Source organism: Hemitrygon akajei, chromosome 5 (assembly GCF_048418815.1).
Source record: "Hemitrygon akajei chromosome 5, sHemAka1.3, whole genome shotgun sequence".
Lineage (NCBI taxonomy): Eukaryota > Metazoa > Chordata > Chondrichthyes > Myliobatiformes > Dasyatidae > Hemitrygon > Hemitrygon akajei.
The window spans coordinates 167,935,597-167,955,625 of record NC_133128.1 but is presented as its reverse complement, the minus strand read 5'-3'; the positions used below and the strand labels follow the sequence as shown (position 1 = coordinate 167,955,625).

The 20,029-nt window shown below is 41.0% G+C and overlaps 1 protein-coding gene across 6 annotated transcripts in view; it reads left to right on the top strand.

The window, feature by feature from the left end:
• The window catches only part of osbpl6 (oxysterol binding protein-like 6), a 161,961-nt gene that overhangs the window by 117,306 nt on the left and 24,626 nt on the right, over positions 1-20,029 (top strand). For 4 of the 6 annotated variants that reach the window (XM_073047130.1, XM_073047125.1, XM_073047127.1 and 1 more), the window contains 5 exons: positions 6,262-6,399; positions 7,472-7,559; positions 13,481-13,734; positions 14,129-14,266; positions 19,902-19,965. In XM_073047130.1, coding sequence (XP_072903231.1) covers positions 6,262-6,399; positions 7,472-7,559; positions 13,481-13,734; positions 14,129-14,266; positions 19,902-19,965 — 682 coding nt within the window. The remainder of the gene's footprint in view (positions 1-6,261; positions 6,400-7,471; positions 7,560-13,480; positions 13,735-14,128; positions 14,267-19,901; positions 19,966-20,029) is intronic. The other 2 variants (XM_073047129.1, XM_073047128.1) reach the window with 2 other exon arrangements.

Genomic DNA, 20,029 nt, shown 5'->3' with positions numbered 1-20,029 from the left:
ATGTAGCGTTCAATAATTCACATAAAGTATCACCCAGTCCCTCTGAAAGCTAACTGAAAAGTGAGCCATTTTAAAACGCTCAACATTTCTTTTTCTGTCACTTCTGTCAATGAAAATATATGGTATATACAAGATTCCATCTGCCATTTCCTCACCCATTCCATTACTTAGACCTTGAAGATATGTCTGTGTTATCCAACTCTATGTTACACCTGCATTTGTCATCATGTTTGTCATTTAAATTATTGATATGCAGTGGACAGCTGTGGCCCCAATAATGATCCCTTCCCACCTGACTAATTGCAGACTCCCACCTTGAAAATTACTCTTTTATTCCCATTCTTCACCTGCCTATCACCTCCCTCTGCTGCTCCTCCTTCCCTTCCTCCCATTGCCCACTCTCCTCTCCTATCAGATTCCTCTTACTCAGCCCTTTACATTTTCCAACTATCACCTCCCAGCTTCTCGCATTAGCTACCTTTCCCCTCACCTGGTTTCACCTATCGTCTTCCAGCTTGCACTCCTTCCCCTTACCCATCTTCTTATTTAGATTTCTTCCCCCTTCCTTTCCAGTCCCGATGCAGTCTCTCAGCCTGAAACATGGGCTCTTTATTCCATTGGTAAGTGCTGCCTGGCCTGTTGAGTTCCACTAACATTTTGTTTCTGTTACCCTGGATTTCCAGCATCTGCAGAATCTCTTGGGTTTGTGAGCCAATGTATCTAATACTACTTTCGAAACATTAGAATATTAGTTGTCAGATGTGTTGACTTCTGTACTTTTTCTTTGATACTAATTTCTTTCAGCTTATCAACCTCTCTCGACCTATCACCCACATTTCTGCGGTTTCTGTGTCTTCTAGAAATAAAATATTTGTTCTGTCCCTTTTGACTTTTCCTTATTCTGCTGTATAATTTCTCCAGTGTCAGACTGTAAGGGGCTTACATTATATTTTGCTGATCTTTTTCACTTATCTATATAAAATTTTACAAACTCTTATGAATATGTCTCATCAGTTTTTTTGTGCTGTTCTGCAATGGTAAATACAAGATATTTGTTCAACATTTCCTGAGTTTTCTAATGCTGCATTATATGGTGTTACAGGAAATATACAGGCATGGATTGAAGAATGGCTAACAGGCAGGAGGCAGCCAGTGGGACTAAAGGGGACCTTTTTTGATTGGCTGCCAGTGACTAGTGGTGTACCTCAGGGGTCAGTATTGGGACCGCTACTTTTTAGATAATAAAATTGATGGTTTTGTGGCGAAGTTTGTGGGTGATACGAAGATAGATAGAGGGGTAGGTAGTGCTGAGGAAGCAAGTGATTGCAGCAGGACTTGGACAAATTGGAAGAATGGGCAAAAAAGTAATAGATGAGTTGGCAGCTTTGGGCCTGTAGTTACTGGAATTTAGAAGAATGCAGGGGATCTCATTGAAACCTGCTGAATGTTGAAAGGAATAGATAAAGTGGATGTGGGGAGGATGTTCCCTATGGTGGGGGTATTCAGAGCCCCCACCACAACCTCAAAATTGAGGGGTGCCTTTTCAGAGCAGCCGTAAGGAGGATTATTTTTTGCCAGAGGGTGCTGAATCTCTGAGTGCTTTGCCACAGACTGCGGTGGAGGCCAAGTCCGTGGGTATATTTAAGGTGGAAGTTGATACTTTGCTGATCGATCAGGGTATCAAAGGATATGGCAAGAAGGCATGTGTATGGGGTTGAGTGGGATCAGGGATCAGACTCGATGGGCTGAATGGCCTAATTCTGCTCCTATGTCTTATGATCAACTGCTGCTACCCAAGACAATGATTAAACTTTTCTTTCAGTACTCTCTTTATCAATTACTTATACAGGCCCCTAGAGACTCTTCATTTGTTCCTTACATGCATGCACTTATACATTCTATTTTATCCCCCTTAATATCTTTTCCAATTGCTTTTCAAAAAAATTCTCCCTTCTTAAGGTTGCTCTTTTTTTTTGTTTATAAGCTTCTGCTAATATTATTAATGTCTGAAGCCAGGACGGAGCTCATTTCCAATGGAATATTTATCTTTTGAAAGAAATATAAATGCTCTAAATGCTTGTGATTACTTTTCTATCTAATCCTTTACAATCTAATTTCCCAGTGTTCATCAATTCATCTCTCTTTCCAATGCAATTTTGTTTTTATTTAAAACTCAAAGTTTTGGGCACAGTATGCTAACCTTGACCACTGCCTGAGTGTCTGATATGTCTAGACACTGATTCTGGACTCACTATGTGACGTCAATCTGCCTATAGAACAGCTCCATTTTCCCCCAATGCTTGGAAAGTCTTAGCAATGTTGTTTTGCAATTTTTAAAATTAAGGAGGTGACCATCAATGCCTTAGGTTTTTTTTCCCTCACAGATTTAATTTTATGGTGTAGGAAATGGTCTGAAATTCATTGTGACAATTTCACTACAGGCAAGCAAGACTGTTTGACACTGTGGATATTTTACAAATAAAAATGGTTCTTGTAATTGTTGTGGAGTCAATGTCAACATTTAAGAGAAATTTGGGTAGGTACCTATTTGGTAGAGGTATGGAATGCTATGGTCTGGGTGCAAGTTGATAGGGCTAGTCAGATTAATGGTTCAGCACAGATTAGATGGGCCAAAGGACCTGTTTTTTGTGCTGTAGTGTTCCATGACTCTGACTCAACAAAGTGGCTAATGAAATTCCATTGTTTAACAGGGATAATCAGCAGAAGTCAGAGAACTACAGACTGATCAACCTGACATCAGTGGTGGAGAACTTACTGGAGAGAATTCTGAGGGACAGGATCTACCAGCATTTGGATAGACAAGAATCTGATTAGAAGGAGTTAGCATTCTTTGTGCATGGAGGAAGGGAAGCCCCTTTCTTAATAGAAGAAGGACATCTCATTAAATCTAGAGTGTAAAGCCTCATCCAAAGAGTAGATGTGGCGGAGTCAGAGGAGTTGAGAGAAGGGGATGGTGTTTTTACAAGTGATAGAGTGGGAAAAGGTACAGTCCAGGTAGCTGTGAGAATCAGTGGGTTTATAAAGGATATCAGTAGATAGACTGTCTCCAGAAATAGAGACAGAGAGATCAAGAAAGGGGAGGGAGGTGTCAGAACTGGACCAAGTAAATTTGAGGGCAGGGAGGAAGATCGAGGACATGTTAAAGTTGACAAGTTCGGCATGGGTGCAGGAAGCAGCACCGATACAGTCATCAATGTAGTGCAAGAAGGTTTGGGATATTGGTGTAGGCTTGGAACATGGTCTGTTCCAACAAAATAGCCAACAAAATGCAGGCATAGCTGGGGACCGTAAGACATACGAGCAGAATTAGGCCATTCAGCTTGTTGAGTCTGGCCCGCCATTCCATCATGGCTGATCTCGGATCTCACTCAACCCTATACATCTGCCTTCCCGCCATATCCTTTGATGCCCTGACTGATCAGGAAGCTATCAACTTCCGCCTTAAATATACCCACAGCCTTGGCCTCCACGCAATCTATGACAGAGCACTCCACAGAATTACTATTCTCTGGCTAAAAAAAATCCTCCTTACCTCTGTTCTAAAGGGTTGTCCCTCAATTTTGAGGCGCTGCCCACTATCTCTGGACACCCCCACCATAGGAAACAGCCTCTGCACATCCACCTATCTAGAGTCCGTTCAGCATTCTGTAGGTTTCAATGAGATCCTCCCACGTTCTTCTAAATTCCAGTGAGTACAAGCTAAAAGCTGCCAAACGCTCCTCACATGTTAACCCTTCATTCCCAGAATCATCCTCGTGAACCCCTTCTGGGCTGTCTCCAATGACAACCCATCCTTTCTGAGAAATAAGCCCAAAACTATTGACAATATTGCAGCCTGACTAGTGTCTTATCACAGCTCAGCATTATCTCCTTGCTTTTATATTTTATTCCCCATGAAATAAATGCCAACATTGCATTTGCCTTCTTTACCACAGACTCAACTTGTAAATTAACCTTCTGGGATCTCGGATGAGGATTCCTGAGTCCCTCTGCACCTCTGATGTTTGAATCTTCTCCCCATTTAGATAATAGTCTACACTATTGTTCCTTTCACCAAAATGCATTATCATACATTTCCCAACATTGTATTCCATCTGCCACTTTTTTGCCCAGTCTTCCAATTTGTCCAAGTCCTGCTGCAATCACATTGCTTCCTTAGCACTATCTACCTACCCGTCCACCTATCTTCGTATCATCTGCAAACTTTGTGACAAAGCCATCAATTCCATTATCCAAATCATTGACGAATAACTTGAACAGTAGTGATCCCAGTGCTGACCCCTGAGAAACATCACTAGTCACTGGAAGCCAACCAGAAAAGGGCCCCCTTTATTCTCACTCGCTGCTTCCTACCTGTCAGCCATTCCTCTATCCATGCCAGTATCTTTCCTGTAATGCTACAGGACTTTATCTTGTTAAGCAGTCTCATGTGTGGCACCTTATCAAATGCCTTCTGAAAATCCATGTAAGTGACACCCCCTACCTCTCCTTTGTCCACCCTGCAAGTCGCCATGGCTACACCTTTAGTTTGAAGGAAGTGAGAGGAGCCAAAAGACCAAAGGAGAAATTATTGAGTGAGGACCAGATTTCTCGAACTTCTGGTAATTCCTCCCCACACCATTCCCCATTCCTGTTTCCCTCTCTCACTTTATCTCCTTACCTGCTCATCACCTCCTTCTGCTGCTCCTCCTTCCCTTCCTTTTGTGGTCTTCTATCCTCTCCATTCAGATTCACCCTCGTCTAGCCCTTTACCTCTTTCACCAATCAACTTCCCAGCTCTTTACTTCACACCTCCCCCTCTCCTGGTTTCATCTATCACCTACCACCTTGTACTACTTCCTCTTCCCCCCCCCCCCCCACCACCACCTTATTCTGTCTTTGTCCCTTCCTTTCCAAACCTAATGAAGGGTCTCGGCCTGAAACGTTAACTGTTTACTCTTCTATAGTTGCTGTCTGGCCTGCAGAGTTCCTCCAGCAGTTAGTGTGTGTTGTTTTGGATTTCCAGCACCTGCAGATTTTCTTGTGTTTGTTATTTATATAAATTATCTTAATACAAATGCACAAGGCTTAATCAGTAAATTAGTGAATAACACTCAATTAGGAAGTGTTGGTGATGGTAAAGAAGGTGATGATAGATTTCAGGGGGATCTTGTTCAGTGAGGTAAGTAGGCTGAAGAGTGCTAGGTGGACAATACAGATTGAGTGTGAGGTGATACAGTTTGGAAAGGGCAATCAGTGTAGGACTTACACTATGAATAGTAAGGCAAGAGTGAATGTAATGGAAGAGAAGGACTTAGGAGTTCATTGAAAGTGGCATTTGTTTAGCGTGCTGACCTTCATCAGTCAAGACATAGAGTTGCTGTTGTCGAAGTCATTGATGAAGCTGCACTCGAGTATTGTGTACAATGTACAAGAGATGTGGTTACGCTGGAAAGAGTACAGAAAAGACTTGTGTGCACGTTGCCGGAACTAGGGGACTTGAATTAAAGGGAGAAGTTGACCAGGCAAGGTCTTTATACCTTGGAGGGGCAAGCTACAAGTGTTTATAATTATGAGAAGCCTTATAATTATAAGGTCCTTTCCCAAGGGTAGGGGTGTCCAAAACTAGGGAATGCAAGTTTAAAATCAGAGGGAAAAGATTTAAAAGGGAGCTGAGGGACATTTGCACGCCGAGGGAGGTGAGTATACAGGACGAGCTTTCAGAGCCGATAACTAGAGCAGGTACAGTAGTATAATTGAAGAAGCACATGGGTAAGTACCTGGAGGTGCAGGGTATAGGACTGAATGCTGGAAGTTGGGTCTACCTTGCTGGGCTCCATGATCGACATGGACTCATTGGGCTGAGAGTCCTGTATCCATGTTGTTTCACTCTATGACTTTATCTTGCTGCCCTGTGATTCTGTCAGTCAGTTCATTAACACTGAAGTTAACACTACTCCTACTTTATTTTGGATTTGCTGCATTATTCTGATGGTTTAGAGCTCAAGGTTACCTGGTAATGGATTAACTTGGAAACTGTCCATTTATCAAACAACCTGCATCATAATCATGTCTCCATAGGATTGTGGAATGCAGTATTCTAACATGAGATATTTCTTCAGAATAAAGAATATAAGAAATATTTGCTATTAAGATTTCCGTCAGATTTTAAAATGATCGTCGTCTTGAATCTAAATCTATTAAACATAAAATTTTAAAAACAATATCAGCCTTTTTTTTTGAATTTTTTTAAACTTTCAGCCAAGCGACAAGATTCATGTCACTATCCCATTGTCACAGCAGGACTCTAATGGGAGCAGGCTCTCTATGTCTGAATCAGTTTCGGAATTTTTTGATGCTCAAGAAGTACTTCTGTCAGCAAGCTCTTCAGAGAATGAGGTACAGCAAAAACATTGTAACTTTTTGTGCTTATAAAACTTTTTGGAGGGGCCTAGAAGTTTAAACATGGAATCTCAAATCTTTTGCATTGTTTTTAGAATAGTAATAAAATTGTTTGCCTTTACATTCCATTTTCACAACCTCACAATGTTCCAACAATGTCTTGCAGTCAATGAAGTACCTTTTGAAGTATTGTCACTGTTAAATTTTAGGAAGTGTGGGCAATACCCTGCAAGCTCAGTAATCTGTTTTCATATTGTTGTTTGAAGGTGCATTTGGCCAGGAGACCATATAAATCCTCTACCTTTTCCAAATTGTGCTGGGGACATTAAACGTGGGACTAAGAGGATGGAGAGAGACAGCATAGCACATATTGTCTAAAATATTGTATCTTAAAAGGCAATCTCTCTCAATATACACTGGAATACCAATGTAATGTTCTTACTGGTCTCTGGTGTGGGATTTTAACACACAGCCTGCTGAATATTGTTAATAAAAGAGATTAAACACTTTTTTTAAAGATAAATACTATCTAATTTTAACTTGCACAGGGTTCTCTTTCTTAGTTTAGTGGAAGGTTTAAGTTTGCCTGTTCATTCAGGCCATAACAAGTCATGTAGACATGAGCACTTCATCGTGAGTAACACGTACAGAGTTATGGAGGAACTCAGCAGACCAGGCTGAGGTGGGAAAGGAGTAGATGACATTTCAGGTCTTCATAGAGATACCGTTATGTTATACTATTTCTGTAATAGGGTACTGCACCACACCATCTCATGTCCCCAGAACAGGGTATGTTACTTACTGACACATTTACAGTGTGACAAGGTATTTTCAAACTTCTCCAGGAGCCCCCTGAACTCTGGCCAGAACCTGTTCACTTCAGAGGTGTACTGTCCAAGAAAAGCAAGCATGTTAACCTTTTTTTTCCCTCAAGCACGTCAGCAAGCTGCAGTGATAATTGAGTTCTTTCTCTGCAAAAAATCAGTTATATTCAAACTTCTGGAATCAAAAGCAGCCGTGACTTGGGTTTGTTATAAAAGAAATCAAATGCTACTCTTTATGACCTTAGGGATCCGATGATGAATCGTACGTTAGTGATGTCAGTGACACTATTTCCGAAGACAATGCCAGTGTTGCAGAGAATGCTTCTCGTCGGTGTATGTATAAAAATTCTCATTATCTTTTTGTGGCAATGGAGATTTTAAAAGTACCTGTTTATATGCAAATTAGGCTCTTGTCGTTTTTTTATTTATTCACCACCACAGGAGTTACACACACAAAAAAAATTCAGAAATATCTGTGACATGGAAGTAGGGGTGTAGTTGATATCAAGGAGGAGTCTGTGAAAATATAGGAAGACAGTAATAAAGTCGAATGACTGTGTAATTGACAAGTACATGTGCAACACATATAAAATTCTGGAGGAACTCGGCTGGTCAGTCAGCATCCGTGGAGTGGGAATAAGCAGTCAACGTTTTGGGCTGAGACACTTCCATCAGGATTATCCATATATATGTGCATGCTGGTGTGCTCAGTTCAAAAGAAAAAGAAGACCACAAAACAGTAGCTGCCAGGCTGTGAAATGAAAACAGTAAATGCACAAAGCACTTAGCACATTAGGCAACAGCTGTGGAAAGAGAAACAGATTTAAGTTTCAGATCATTGACGCAGTTCAATGAGATCATAATCAAAACAGTAAGATAGAAATGGATGAGAATTATGTTAATTATGGTAGATAGGGTAGTAAAGAGAGCTTTTGGTACATTGGCCTTTATAAATCAAAGTATTGAATATAAGAGTTGGAATGTTATGGTGAGGTTGTATAAGGCATTGGTGAGGCCGAATTTGGAGTATTGTGTGCAGTTTTGGTCACCTAATTACAGGAGGGATAAGGTTGAAAGAGTGCAGAGAAGGTTTACAAGGATGTTGCTGGGACCTGAGCAACTGAGTTACAGAGAAAGGTTGAATAGGTTAGGACTTTATTCCCTGGAGCGAAGAAGAATGAGTGGAGATTTGATAGAGGTATATAAAATTGTGATGGGTATAGATAGAGTGAATGAATGCAGGCTTTTTCCACTGAGGCTAGGAGAGAAAAAAACCAGAGGACATGGGTTAAGGGTGAGGGGGGGGGAAGTTTAAAGGGAACGTTGGGGGGGGGGGGCTTCTTCACACAGAGAATGGTGGGAGTGTGGAATGAGCTGCCAGATGAAGTGGTAAATGTGGGCTCACTTTTAACATTTAAGAAAAACTTGGACAGGTACGTAGATGAGAGGGGTATGGAGGGATATGGTCCAGGTGCAGGTCAGTGGGACTAGGCAGAAAATGGTTTGGCACAGCCAAGAAGGGCCAAAAGACCTGTTTCTGTGCTGTAATGTTCTATGGTTCTAAGTCAATAATTTTCTAGTTTTGACTTCTCTATGTAATTTAAAATTCCTTAATATGCAAAGAGTGAAGAGGCAATAGCAGAGGAGGTAAGGAGAGCTGAGTTGAACGAAGGGAATTTGTTTAGTAGGGTGAAATTATATAGTAGAGTGTTAACAATGAATTAAACTTCTTTGTCTGAGTGATGTGCTGAAAATGTTGTATAGTCTGAGAAATTCCCTTTGGTCCATTGGTCGACACCTCCCATTTTCTCTACTACCTGGACTACCTTATTTCGAAATGTCGACAGCACTTCTCCTTATAGATGCTGCCTGGCCTGCTGTGTTCCACCAGTATTTTGTGTGTGTTGTTTGAATTTCCAGCATCTGCAGATTTCCTCGTGTTTGTTTATTTTTCTCTTTCTAATTCTGCCAAAGGATCCCTAAATTGAAATGTTAACTTTCAAAACCACATTGCCCTTTGATCACTGATAAAGATTTTCTTTACCTACTGTTTTTTCCCAGCACTTTCAGTTTTCTTTCAGATTTCCAGCATCAGTTTTACTCATTTTTCATTAACAGGTGAAGAAGACATTTTTTTTGTGCTGATGGAAGGGATATTAGGGTTGTAAAATTATATTGTGCAGGTGTGGTAACTAATTATGTATGTATCAAAATATCAGCTTCAGGCAGGGATAAAGGGAAATGCCCAATGCACACAAAATGCTGGGGGAGCTCAGCAGGTCTGGCAGCATCATTGTAACTTTGTCTGAATGGGAAACTGGGGAAATGATTAAAACCAAAGCTTGGGGTGTGTGATGTGGAACTGACAGGAGCTGAACAATGTGGTCATTGCTTTCTTTTTCGCCTGTTTTACTGACCTGGGAAAAAGAACGCAGGCTCAGATGTGGGGTTGACATTTTAGAACAACCAAGGATAGGCTTTTTCAGTGACGTGGTAAAGACTGTTTTAAAGGGGCTTGGGATGTTATCTGTTTGGCAATAACTTATTGGATATTGGATCAAGATGGTTACATTGTGTGTTCAGGAGTTTTGTAGAAATCAGTCAGGGAACAGATACGGTTTCTATAGAGCTCAGCAGGTTGGGAGAGTGATTGGAATAAGTGGAGGAGATTAGAGTGGGGGGGGGGTTGTTGAAATAGTACATAGAACATAGCACAGGAATGTGTCTTTCAGCCCCTGCTGTTGTGCCAATCTAATTAAACTAGTATTTGAATGTCTAACTAAACTCATCCCTTCTGCCTACACGATGTTACATAAGAAGATAAGAAACAGGAGCAGGAGTCGGCCATCTGGCTCGTCGAGCATGCTCCACCATTCAATAAGATCATGGCTGATCTGGCCATGGACTCATCTCCACCTACCTGCCTTTTTTCCATAGAGTTATAATTCCTCTACTATGCAAAAATCTATCCAAACTTGTCTTAAATATATTTACTGAGGTAGCCGTCGCTGCTTCATTGGGCAAAAAGTTCCACAAATTCACCACTCTTTGGGAAAAACAGGTCCTCCTCATCTCCGTACTAAATTTACTCTCCCGAATCTTGAGGCTATGTCCTCTAGTTCTAGTCTCACCTACCAGTGAAAACAACTTTTCTGCCTCTATATTATCTATCCCTTTCATAATTTTATATGTGTCTATAAGATCTCCTCTCATTATTCTGAATTCCAGCGAGTACAGCCCCAGGTGGCTCAATCTCTCCTCATAGTCCACTCCCAAGTCCTTCTGCACAGCAGCATGCTGCAATCTTTTTACTATTTAAATAGTAATCTGATCTTCCATTTTTCCTTCCAAAGTGGTAACCTTGCATTTACCAATATGTACTCCATCTCCCAGACCCTTGTCCATTCACTTAACCTATATATCTCTCCATATCCTCTGCACAATTTGCTTTTCCACACAATTAAGTGTCATCAGCAGACTTAGATACACTACACTCAGTCCCCTCTTCCAGATCGTTAATGTATATTGTGAACAGTTGTGAGCCCAGCCCAGCCCAGCACACCGGTCACCACCGATTGCCAACCAGAGAAACACCCATGTATCCCAACTCTCTGTAATTCTCTATCCATGCTAATACATCACCCTCAACCCTTATCTTATGGATGTATTTTATGTGGTACCTTATCAAACGCCTTCTGGAAGTCCAAATAAATAATGTCTATCTGTTCCCCTCTGTCCACTGTGCTTGTTATATCCTTGAAGAACTCCAGTAAGTTTGTCAAACAGGACCTGCCTTTGCTGAATCCATGCTGTGTCTGCCAGATGGATCCACTTCTTTCCAGATGCCTCGCTATTTCTTCTTTAATGATAGCTCCAAGCATTTTCCCAACTACAGATGTTAAACTAACTGGTAGTTACCTGCCTTTTGCCTATATCTGTTTTTGAACAGTGGTGTGGCATTTGCCTACTTCCAATCTGCCGGGATTTGCCCAGAATTCACAGAATTTTGGTAAATTATCACTAAAGCCTCAACTATAACTTTTGCCATTTTTTTCAGTATGTTGGGATGCATTCCATCAGGACTAGCGACCTTGTCTACCTTTAGCCCCACAAGTTTGCTCAGCACTCCCTCATTAGTGATAGCTATTTTATCAAGGTCCCATTGCATCCATAACATCTCTCTTCGGGATGTTGATGTCCATCCGTTGTCTGCATATTCATGTGCCTTTCTAAGAGCCTCATTAATGTCTGTATTGTATTTGCCTTCGCTACCTCCCCTGGAACACACTGCATTCTGTTGTGTGCATCTCCTTTGAACTTAACGCTTCTCACTTTAAATGCTTCCCCTCTACTATGAGACATTTTGACCCTGGGTAAGAGATACTGGATGAGTGCTCTATATATGCCTCACAAATTTCAATCAGGTCTCCCTTCAACTTCCACTGCTCCAGAGAAAACAGTCTAAATTTGTCCAACCTCTTAACATAGCACCTGCCCTCATGGTGTTCCGCAGGGGTTGGCGTTGTGTCCACTGTTTTTCAAGTTGTATGTTAATGATCTGAATTATGAAATAGATGGCTTTGTGGCCAAGTTTGCAGATGATATGAAGGTAGGTGAAAGGGCAGGGATTTTTGAGGAATTAGGGAGTCTGCAGAAGGACTTGGACAGACTTGGAGAATGAGCAAAGAAGTGGCAGATAGAATACAGTGTCAGTAAGTGAAAGGTTATACAGTTTAGTGGAATAATAAAAGAATAAAATATTTTATAAATGGGAGCAAATTCAGAAATCAGAGGTGAAAAGGGACTTGGGAGTCCTAGTGGAGCATTCCCTAAAGGTTTACTTGCAGGTTGAGTCAGTGGTGAGGAAGGCAAATGCAGTGTCAGCATTCATTTTGAGAGGACTAGAACATAAAAGCAAGGATGTAATTTTGAGGCTTTATTAGGCATTGGTCAGATTGTATTTGGAGCATTGTGAGCAGTTTTGGGCCTCGTATCAAAGAAATAATGTGCTGGCATTGGAGAAGTCCAGGGGTTCATGATTAGTAAGGGGGTCAAAGGGAGAAGGGGTGAGACTGGGGTCGAGAGGGAAAATAAATCAGCTGTAATCAAATGGCAGAGCATACTTGATGGGCCAACTTGTCTAATTCTGCTCCTATACCTTGGTAAGCATCTCTCCAGTGCCCCCAATTCATTCCTACAATAGGGTAACCAAATTTGAATGCAATCTCCAGTGTGGCCTAACTAAAGTTTGATAAAGCTGCAACATAACTTGGTGACTCTTCAATTCAATGCCTCGACTGATAAAGGCAAGCATGCCATATCCTGCCTTTACCATCCTATCAACCTCTACAGCCACTTTCAGAGAGCTGTAGACTTGGACCTCAAGATCCCTTTGTATGGCAACACTGTTCAGTGTCTTGCCATTAACAGTACCTTTACATCTGATCTCCCAAACTGCAACTCCTTGCACCTGACAAGATTAAACTCAATATGCCACTTCTCCCACCAAATCTGCAACTGATCCACGGTCTATCCCAGTGTACCCGTTTGACATCCTTCTGCACGGTCCACGGTACCACTAACCTCTGTATCATCTGTGAACTTGCCAGCCAGCCCTCCCACCCATAAGATGAAAGGGAAGCTATCTCCTGTACTTGTAACTTTCTGATTGGTGTGGTTCGCTGTAGCTTTAATACAACATCTAATTAAATGTATGCAAAACCAATGGGAAAGGGGAATTTGAATTTAATGAGCCTCATTGCAAAGTATAGTGCAGGAGTGATATCTCAAAGCAAATGCGGCAGCATGTAACTGAATTTTAAAACACAATTACTTAAGCTTCCTACTCTGAGTAATGCTTCACCACATACAAATTCTGGGTGATAATGAACAAGTGAGTCATGAAATTGTATTCCTGCAAATAATAATATTTAATTATCCAGAAATCTTTTATTTTCAGGTCCAGATATGATAGGACTATTGGGAATGCAATTAAATGGTTTCTATGGCTACAACCATTTTTTGTTTTGTATGAGAAAATTTTGCAAGCATATAAATGATTTTTAATTAAACTGTTGAATATGAACTGCAATAACTGTCCTTCAGATTAATTGTTTTATCTTGCTGCTACATTTCTGAAAAGTCTGTGGGCCAAAAATTAAATATTCATAACACCAAGGAAATTGTAGTTAATATTTTGAGATAATTTACAAGAATCACTCTTTTTATATTGGTGTTTAATAATTTTGTTGCAGTTTCTGATGGTGAACTTATGGGGGGTGCATTTCGAAATGGCAGACGCACATGTCTCCCAGCTCCTTCACCTGATACAAGTAGCATTAATCTGTGGAACATTCTGAGAAATAATATTGGAAAAGACCTGTCCAAGGTTTCTATGCCAGTTGAACTGAATGAGCCCCTGAATACTCTGCAGCATCTCTGCGAGGAATTGGAATACTCCGAGTTGTTAGACAAGGCTGCTGAAACAGATGATCCATATGACCGAATGGTAATTCAGAGCTGATTCGCCCATTGATTTTGTGTTGCTGAATGTCAATGTTTAATTAAATACTTGACTGTTTATTCTATCTTGAAAAATCCATAAGTAGCTCAGAATTTAAACAAAGTAATAGATAACCCATTAAAGATTGTAATGTTTTTGAGCATTGCAAATTCTGTTGTAATTTAACAAACTCTTGGTTGGAATACAGTTTGAAACATTAAACTTAATGTTTTCTTTAGTCTAACAACTAAAATTAAAATCTTGAATGCTTTGTTCAGAAATAAAATGAATAATTTGATCTGAATAACTTTATTAAAATTCTACACCAACATAATGTAACAACATTTACAAAGAATATAAATTATATATATTTAACTTCAATTTTGTTCCTATTTTTCAGGTTATGATTGCTGCATTTGCAGTTTCAGGATACGCTACAACATATTACAGAGCCACGTTTAAGCCCTTTAACCCAGTCCTTGGAGAGACATATGAATGTATTCGAGAAGACAAGGGATTCAGGTTCTTTGCAGAACAGGTATAATTCATATTGTATCCACTGCTCTAGAAATCTTTTAGTTTCAAGGAAAAACTTCTGTTCTCTAGAGTTCCACAGGGCTCCATAAATTGATTTTCAAATATAGGGTGAAGTGAAGAGAATTTTTTGAACTTTTTTTTGAAGAACTGAGAACTTTTTGCATGAATCTTAACACTTTAACATGTAAAATGATCATGAGTAAAATATACATAATCTATTAGTTGAAATTGAGCATCTTTCGTACATTAACATTGCCTATTTAATTTTATATATGTAACTTTTAACAACTAAACAAACCCAGAGCAAAAATACAAATGTGTGTCAAAAAATTATAAACTATAGCGGGAGTCTACTGAAGTCACATTTGGTTGAAAGGTTCCTCAAAGACGATGATAATTACCCTTGTCTCTCCTCAGAATTTAACTCTGTTTCTGCGCTGTGGTGTGGACAAGAGCTTAGAAGTTGATATTGCTGGTGCTTAAAGGCACTTTTCATTGATCCTGTTCCTGGTGTTATGGAGGAGGCTGATAAAATGATGATTATTTGGGTTAAATTTATGCCTTTGATACATGGTACATGCATGACCAATTTTCATTGCTAGATAGATGCTGCTGCCATACTGCACTGGACAGGTTAGTGCAGGAAGCCAGTTGGATAAAGTGTGCAGTTGTTCAGTATGTCCACTCCCAGCTAAGTGTCTTACTGAGAGAGAGCGAGAGAGATTGACGTCAGTGATAGTGGAAACTTGTGAGTCAGCTTACTTCTGTCTCTAGGCTGCCCGTTCATTTGAGTTCCCCAGCCCCTTTCCACATCAGTTTGTTCTCCATTCACTGACTGAAACCCAAATTCTCAGCCAATAATCAGAATCAGGTTTAATATCACTGGCATATGTTATGAAATTTGTTAATGGCAGCAGTACATAATAATATAGAAAATAAGTAAATCAATTACACACACACACACACACCTATAAATAATGTGGAAAAAAGGTGAGTTAGTGTTCATGGGTCCAATGTCCATTTAGGAATCAGATAACAGAGGGGATGAAGCTGTTCCTGAATTGTGGATTGTGTACTTCAGGCTTCTGTGCTTCCTTCCTGGTGGTAACAATGAGATGAGGGCATGTCCTGGGTAACAGGGCTCTTTAATAATGGATGCTGCCTTTCTGAGGTACCCCTGCTTAAAGAGGTCTTGGAAACTACAGAGGCTAGTACCCTAGATGGATCTGATTAATTTTACAACTTTCTGTGCAACACACAGGCAATGCTGGGGAAACTCTGCAGGCCAAGCAGCATCTATGGAAAAAAGTACAGTGGATGTTTCGGGCCGAAGCCCTGCAGCAGGTACTCTTTTTCCATAGAAGCTTCCTGGCCTGCTGAGCTCCCCCAGCATTTTGTGTGGGTTGCTCGGATTTCCAGCATCTGCAGACTTTCTCTTGTTTACAACTTTCTGTAGCTTCTTTCGATCCTGTGCAGTAGCACCCCCCCCCCCCATACCATCACATTCACGGCCGCCTCTCCTTCGGGCGCCAGTCCTCAGCCATCCACACCTCCTGTCTTCTGTCACCAGTCACCCAGCTCTTCCAGGGCCTGTCAGATCCTAATGTTCTTGTTACTCAACGTCATTCACAAGTTAAGATTGAAGTGTAAAGTTGCTTACGATCGTTTTATTAAGCATTATAAGAATAATGGAAATAAAAGAAAAGGAAAGAGCATTAAAGAGCTTAGGGGAAGGGTAAAGCAAAGAGTCCGAGTAAATGAGGTTTCGGTCGTCTTATACCAGACTACTCCATTAATTTCCATTGCTTGAATTAACCAGTCAGATAGCCCCTATTCAAATAATGTGATGACTGCCACTGAAGCTAAGAAGATTCCAGAAAAATACAAAGGTACCTGAAAACATTGAAGAGTTACACGTATACAGGTAATTATATAAAAACACAAACAAGCAGAAGAAAGTTAAACTACAAGAAAAATAACAATTCTACAGTCCAATCCAACAGATCCAATCTCCAGTCATAAAGGAAGTGTGTAACAGGCAGTTAGTAGCAATTGTTCAGTGCACCTTGATCGCCACTGAAGTGTGCAGCAACACAGTGGACGTTGGCATTCTATGCAAAGCTCTTTTGATGTGCTTGTATCAAAGCATCGATTTCTAAACCTGTAGCTTTTTACAGGTCAACACACACAAAACCAGTGGAGTCCTGATGAAGGCTCTCAGCCCGAAATGTCGACTGTTCATTCTTTTCCATAGATGCTGCCTGGCCTGCTGCGTTCCTCCAGCTTTTTGTGTCTGTTTTCTGGCCATTCTAGCCAATGACATAGAAGTCTAGACAGTCAGGATGAAATTCAGCAGTTGCTTCGCACATCACATGATGTGAATAGAAGGAGCACTACTGACCTAGTTGGCCCCTTCAGCCTGTCCTCTCATCCATGTCCCTTGACCCACTGGTAGTACAATATAACCATTTGCCATTCCCACCTTGAATATACTCCAGGACTTTTCTTCCACAGTTCTCTAGAGTAGAGAATTCCAAAAGTTAAGAGTTCAGAAATTCCTTTTCTTCTCCATGTAGGCAACAATTCTTATTCTGAATATATTCACTTTAACTCCAAACATATCATCTGAGGAAACATCCTCTTAGCATCTCCATCTGCTCAGTCTTTTCATTCTCTCAATCACCCTTGTGAACCTTCTCAACAACAGCCACTGTCTCTAATCTCAACCCACTCGACCATCCAAACTCCATGCTGTACTCCAGATGCAATCTCACCAGCACTTGTAGAACTGCATGAAAATATTCCTACATTTATACTCCATGCCCTCGCAATAAAGGCCACCATTCCATAAGCTTTCCTAATTACTTGTTGCCCTTGCTAGTTAACTTTCTTCCCATCTCACTTCCAGTCTAGTATACAGCATTCAGTGTTCACATGCAGACCCTGAGCTTTAGTTTGCCTGCCACCACTTTAATTCACTGGCCCAATCCACTCCAATCTATTTTGGTGGGCATCTGTACTGTTACAACAAGGCCAAACACAAATTCAAAGTACAACATACCATCTTCCATCTGGGCACGTTACAGCCTTCGGAACTCAATGTTGAGTCTTCCAGCTTTAGATTAGCCCCTCATGCTTTCACCTACATCAGGAATGGCAATTTTTGCCTGCCATCCTTTTTTTTTGCTCTTGCTTTTGTGGCCTTGCTGGACGTGTTACACACTTTACAACATCAACAATGTAGTACACACACAAAAGAACTTAATTACCCTTTCTTTCACCCTTTCTGGGAAATATCCTTTGTTCTACTCATTGCTCTCTCCTACCTTCTCTACTGCCTAAACTAACTTGTCACTACCTTCCTTAATCTTCGCCTTAATTCAGTATTTTTTATCAAAGTAAAGAGTAATCTTCTTATGCTGGAAGTCTGACATCTTGTGATGGAGAAGCAATCGTTTAGTCAGACAGTGCTTAGTCAGGGCAGACTGGAGAACTCATCACCTTCCTACAGGAAAGAGTATAGAGAAATTTTACAAGGATGTTGCTGGGTCTGGAGGACCTGAGTTGCAAGGAACGATTGAATAGGTTAGGACATTATTCCTTGGAACGTGGAAGATTAAGGAGAAATTTGGTAGAGGTATACAAACTTATGAGGGGTATAGGTAGGGGAAACGTAAACAGGCTTTTTCCATTGAGGTTGGGTGGGCTACAACCACAGGTCATAGGTTAAGGGTGAAAGGTGAAAAGTTTAAGGAGAACATGAGGAGAACCAACTTCACTCTGTGGGGAGTGAGAGTGTGGAATGAACTGCCAGTGTAAGTGGTGTGTAGGAGCTCTATTTCACTGTTTAAAGAGAACTTTGCATAGGTACTGTACATTGATTTTAGGGAATGGAAGCTATGGTTTGGGTACAGGTAGATAGGACTAGGCAGTTTAAATGGTTCGGCATGGACTCGATGGTCGAGGGGTCAGTTTCTGTTACTAAAACACTATGGTTATCTACACAGATGCTGCTGAACGTCTCCAGCACATTGCTATGGGGTATCTTTCTCTGTGTACTGTAGAACTGAACAGTCTGTTTAGCAATCTGTCGATTCTCTTTTCAGCCAATGCTTGTAATGCCATAACTAGTAGGAACTAATGGAAAGGATTCATGGGGAAACTGTTGAATCTAATCACTTACACTCCAAAGCCAAGGCTAACACAAACACAATTATTGAGCCACAGGATGCAGGCAACACTTGCACAGGTCCGTGTCAGAGGCAGATTTCTAAATCACTGGTGACTCATTCACTTGAAGCATCCCTGGGGATGAGCTGATACTCAATATCCTACAAGTGACAGGTCCCCCGTCAGCAGTTCCTCCTGTACAACACCAGTCCCTGATAGTCAGTATCCTACAAGTGACAGGACCTCTGCCAACAGTTCCTCCTCTACAACACCAATCTCTGATAGTCAACATCCTGCAAATGAGAGGTCCTCACAACACCAGCCCTTGACAATTAAGATGCATGACAAAACCCTGCAGAAAGAGTATCACTTTCTGTATATTGGGAAACTGGTAAATTGGTTTATTATAATTACAAATATAGAGGTACAGTGAAAACTTTGTTTCTGCAGATCAGTTTGTTAGAACAGTATGTTGAGGTGGAGGTTAGTAATAAAATTCATCACCCCTCACACTGTGCCAGTACAGACTTTGGCCCTCTGAGTGCATCAGGACCTGCAATGGGCACAGCTCGAGGTGAACAGGCAGCAGTGATCCTTGCTCTCCTGTACACTTCTAACACTCAGGGTATTTACAGCAGAATCTTCAAAACATTGGGCACTGATACTGCTTCTACAAAACCCTGTAAATCCATTGGTAGGGTAAGGAAACCAATGTCACTGCCCTGTTCCAGGCAATAATCTCCAGCGTTGAGGCACTAATTTCACTCATTTGGTTCTGCTGAGCCAGGCCAAAATTGTTCACAAGCCTGACTCCACACCCCCTACGACAGAGCTTGAAACGGAATCCGTTTCAGTTCACCTGGTGTGGGAGAAAAGACTTGAGTCTGTTCTTCAAGCGGATACGGTGAATCACAAACGAGCAAATCTGCAGATGCTGGAAATCAAAGTAATACCCACAAAATGCTGGAGGAACTCAGCAGGCCAGGCAGCACCTATGGAATAGAGTAAAAACAGTTGACGCTTTGAGCTGAGGCCCTTAATCAGGACCTGTGATTGCCTGGCCCAAAACTGTTCTGAGTTGAGAGGAGGATCCAGGGTGATGCTGAGAGTCTCAGATGATGTGTTGGGACATTCAGATGGCCTTCTGTAATTAGTAGACAGAACACATCACCTCCAAAATACCTTCTCTGCAAAACTGGCAGTCCTGCATCGGTCTCCTCAGTCACCTCAGAACTGGAGTGGAAATAAATCATCCTCAAAATTGAAGTAACTACTCATGAAGTAGGAATGTGGAATTGCAAAGTTTGCAGTGATAATTTGAAATATTGTTAGCATTTGTTGCTGCTTGTGTGAAAGAAGTGATTATTCTTGGAGTTGCTTATTTCCTTCAATTTATAATTCCTGTTGTTCAGACAAAGCATATGTACCCTGTACTTTGTCACTTTTTGAGTATTTTCATTTTCCAGGTCAGCCACCACCCACCCATTTCTGCCTGTCACTGCGAATCAAAGAAATTTGTGTTTTGGCAAGGTATGCACGTCTAACGTTCTTTAGCAAATGAAAGTTAACTTCCCGTCACGGTCATTGGATCTAG